Raw genomic sequence first — 3,742 nt, forward strand, 5'->3', positions numbered from 1 at the left:
AAGCCTAAATGAACACCTAAGTATCTTGAGTCACACCAAAGGCTCACTTGTGTACAAATGTCTGTTCCACATGGGTTTTATTATCCAAACAATTGCAATGTATGGAAATGCATAACTACAGAAATCAAGCAAACATTATGATGTGCACCATTATGAAATTAGGTCTAGCACAATAGGACTAGTGCACAAATGTGTTCTATAAATTTCTGACCATTCAACAAAAAATTACACATAAAAATTATTGATGCGACACAGAATATTGCTCTTTTGGTGTATAGTTCTTTATTTGGTCTCATGGTATTGAGAGAGACTATACATTTATGTCTTTGTCTGATGCTTTTATTTAGAACTTTCAGTTTTTTTCTTCTTTGGGATTGAAGCAGGGCCAGCCCGTGGGTTTGTAGGGTCCTAGGTGAAATCGTGAAAATGGACCCCACATTTCTTTAATGTCATAACTTTAATATATCCGCAAAACTCTTGCAAACGTAATGAGTGGATTTTTATCAACAAAGAGAAAGCACTAAAATATAACCACTCTATAGCTTTGTAAATGACAAATTATGCATTCAAAATATGCACTTTTTCACCAGCATGCTGTTAGGTTAAAATTTACATGAATGTATAAAGGAAAGTGTATATTTTATGTGCTGTATTGTCAACATTTCTTAACAACTTAAATCTTAACATTCTAACTTTTTTCTAGATGTTCAAATAAACTATTGTCTCAATTAATATGAGGTCATGGAAACTCCACGTATATAATTTTGAGGATAACACTACAATAAGGTTCTATTTGTTAACAATGCATTAGGTATCATGAACTAACAAAGAACAATATAATTTTACAGCATTTATTATTCTTGGTTCATGTTATTTTATAGAAATACCATTGTTCATGTTAGTTCCTATTGCATTAATGTTAACATACAGTATACATTTACATTTATGCATTTGGCAGATGCTTTTATCCAAAGCAACTTACAGTGCACTTATTACAGGGGATTGTAGTATTCAGACCACTTCATTTTGCATTAAATTCTAATTTGTTCACTCCAATCTACACTCAATACCCCATAATGAAAAATCAAAAAACTGATTTTTGACAACTTGCAAATGTATTAAAATAAAAAACTGAAATATCACATTGACAATTATTCAGACCAGATATAAATAACTTTTGAGACTGTTATAATCTGCAGAGTTGCAGATTATTTTTTTTAATGTAAAATATACATTCATGTGAAATTTTCTCAACTTCAACAAAGTAGAAAATGGCCCAAAAAATCCCTAAATGAACCACTTTCCCCATGAAATTAAAATGAATGCTTACTCTCATTGTCTTGCATAATGGGCAACTGTCACATTGATGTGTTTTAATTTCTTGTCTTTTATTTTGAAGATCATGTTCAGTTCATGTGTTTTATCAGTCCTGTCTTGTCATTGGTTCATATGTTTTTGTCTTGTTAGCCTGTTTATTAGTTCAGTCCTGCCATTGGTTCTCATGTTAGTAGTTCTGGTCTTTCATTGGTTGTCTTGTTATGTTTATGTTTGGTTTGTGCATTTATAGCTTCACACGATCTTGAACTACTGAAGGCTGTACTCTGAAAAATCAAGTAAGTGCCCTATTTAAGGACTTTGCTCAAAGTAGTTTTGTTGGTTTTCTAGAATATTTTCTGATAGTCTCCAGTGTGCTGTATGAGTCCAAATATATTACTTGTCCTGCTTGTTTTCAGATTAATCATGGAAGTGATGATAACTCTTCTGCTTCTCTTCAGTACATTTTCTCTGGGGAATACAGAAGGTATTTTATTTTTCCCAAAGCTAAATAAAGTCAATTAACTTTATTTATATATATATATTAGTTTTGGTCATGTGGCAATGATTGTTGACTGTCTTGCATGTAGGTATATGCAACAAAACATTGCAGTGTTTTCCACAATAGACACCTGTCAAGTCCTTGCAATACACTTGCAGTACCCATACTATATTCATGTTACACATGATATACAATGTAAACGTACTGTTGCCCACAAGTGTTTATGTACACTTAGTTAATGGGAGTATTCAAGTATTTGATTTGCATAAAACAATCCAGTTTAAAAACTCAATCATCCGGTCTTCTGACCAGATTTTCATAGCTTTTTGACTAGGAATGACAGGATATCTGAAGTTTGTCAAAATATTGTCATGATTAATGAGGGGTCTAAAGACCATGCAAAACTCATTCTGAAAACAACATCTTGGCTGTGAATATTACAAGAGCAACAGAGTTTTTTTTCTGTGTAGTTGAAGAGTGCCCCTTTGGATGGACGCCTTTTGGCGAGAAATGCTACAAATACTTCTCTCCACAAGTTGACTGGATCACAGCTGAGGTGATGTGTTAGTTGCTGCAATATGAAGTTGATCATTTGATTAGAAATCCTTGTTTGCTAATAAATGCAGAAATATTCAGGACCGTTCCCTGTTTTACATGTCTATTACGATTTATTGAAAATGACATATTTGTGCTTTCTGCTAGAATATTAGGTTTTGCATTAACTGAACGTGTCTTTAGAAAAACTGTCAAAGCCGTGACTCCAATCTTGCACCTGTGCGAAGTCAAGTGGAAAATGAATTTCTGCTCAGTCTGGTGCCTGTTTCTGCACGTTGTTGGATTGGTGGTCATGATGGGGTAAAGGTAAGTAATTCTGCTTTTACAAGAGATGACAAACCGTTTTGTGATTCCTAACAAGACTTGTTTATCTGGCAGACTGAAATGTATGCTGAACTAAGGTTCTAATGAAGATTATTAAATGGACACCACTTTTAATGTGTTGGTGACCGAATAACCCTCTGAATGGAGTCTGTAAAATAGTGCACTTAATCCTTCTACACACATTTAGGATGGACAATGGTTGTGGAGTGATGGGACCACCTTTGACTACACCAACTGGTGCTCTAATGAACCTAGTGGGGGTACTGCGACCTGCTTGGAAATGAACTGGACCAGTAAGCTTACAGTTTGGTTCCTTGACTCCTGACTTCACAATACTATAATATGATTAATTTGATGTCTGGAAGTTTAACATTTCATGTTCCATGTCTGATATATGGGTGTACCCCATTTTGGTTGAGACCTAATGGTGATATTCATCTTACCAACAGATAAACGTTGCTGGAAAGATCAACCCTTTTCAACTCCAATGGGCTATATTTGTGCTAAAAGCATGTGATCAGATGAAATTGGGCTTCAGAGGTACTTGTCCTCCCAGGCATGTAAATGTATCCTGATTTTGCCATCTCAAATCTCTTTTGGATTGATTGTGAATTGAAATTTAACTTCGCTTCTGAATTGTATTAATCTTCTTTTGAAACCATCAAATCAATAAAAACATGGAATCCAACCCTGTTTCTTTTGAAGTTTAATCCCAAAAATGTTTTTTTTAATGCAATGTTAAAGCATGGAGTAGGTGACCGTTAACATGCGTGCACACAAATGCGCTGAACTTAATCATAAACCCACTTAAAGGGGAAGTTATGCATTCTATAGTCCATTTGCTCTTTTTCATATGCCAGTGGAAAATCAAAAGTTCAGAGTGAGACATTTGTATGCAAACATGACGCTTAATCTCAACCAAGCACAACTGTGTCTGCACACTTTTTCCAGCGGTGTCTGTTCTGGAAGTGTTTCCCGTTGACCTTTTGGAAAGTGAGCAGCTGAATGAAACCGAAATGGAAATTTGAGTTGTAACTTGACTGCACT

At 34.7% G+C, this 3,742-nt stretch overlaps 1 protein-coding gene across 1 annotated transcript; it reads left to right on the forward strand.

Annotated features, from left to right (window-relative positions):
* Positions 1-1,740: 1,740 nt before the first annotated feature.
* On the forward strand, positions 1,741-3,212 carry LOC127654599 (ladderlectin-like). Its single transcript, XM_052141815.1, has 5 exons — positions 1,741-1,801; positions 2,287-2,372; positions 2,555-2,677; positions 2,883-2,988; positions 3,145-3,212. Exons 1-5 carry the CDS (start codon positions 1,741-1,743, stop codon positions 3,210-3,212), a joined length of 444 nt encoding a protein of 147 aa, XP_051997775.1.
* The last annotated feature ends 530 nt before the right edge of the window (positions 3,213-3,742 follow it).

This window comes from Xyrauchen texanus, chromosome 14 (genome assembly GCF_025860055.1).
Source record: "Xyrauchen texanus isolate HMW12.3.18 chromosome 14, RBS_HiC_50CHRs, whole genome shotgun sequence".
Taxonomy (NCBI): Eukaryota; Metazoa; Chordata; class Actinopteri; order Cypriniformes; family Catostomidae; genus Xyrauchen; species Xyrauchen texanus.

Excerpts from the sequence above, each read along its gene's own strand:
- LOC127654599 (XM_052141815.1), top strand. The coding sequence starts at position 1,741 with ATGGAAGTGATGATAACTCTTCTGCTTCTCTTCAGTACATTTTCTCTG. Across the intron at positions 1,802-2,286 it reads TTCTCTGGGGAATACAGAAG|TTGAAGAGTGCCCCTTTGGA; the intron begins GTATTTTATTTT and ends TTTTCTGTGTAG. Across the intron at positions 2,678-2,882 it reads GTGGTCATGATGGGGTAAAG|GATGGACAATGGTTGTGGAG; the intron begins GTAAGTAATTCT and ends ACACACATTTAG.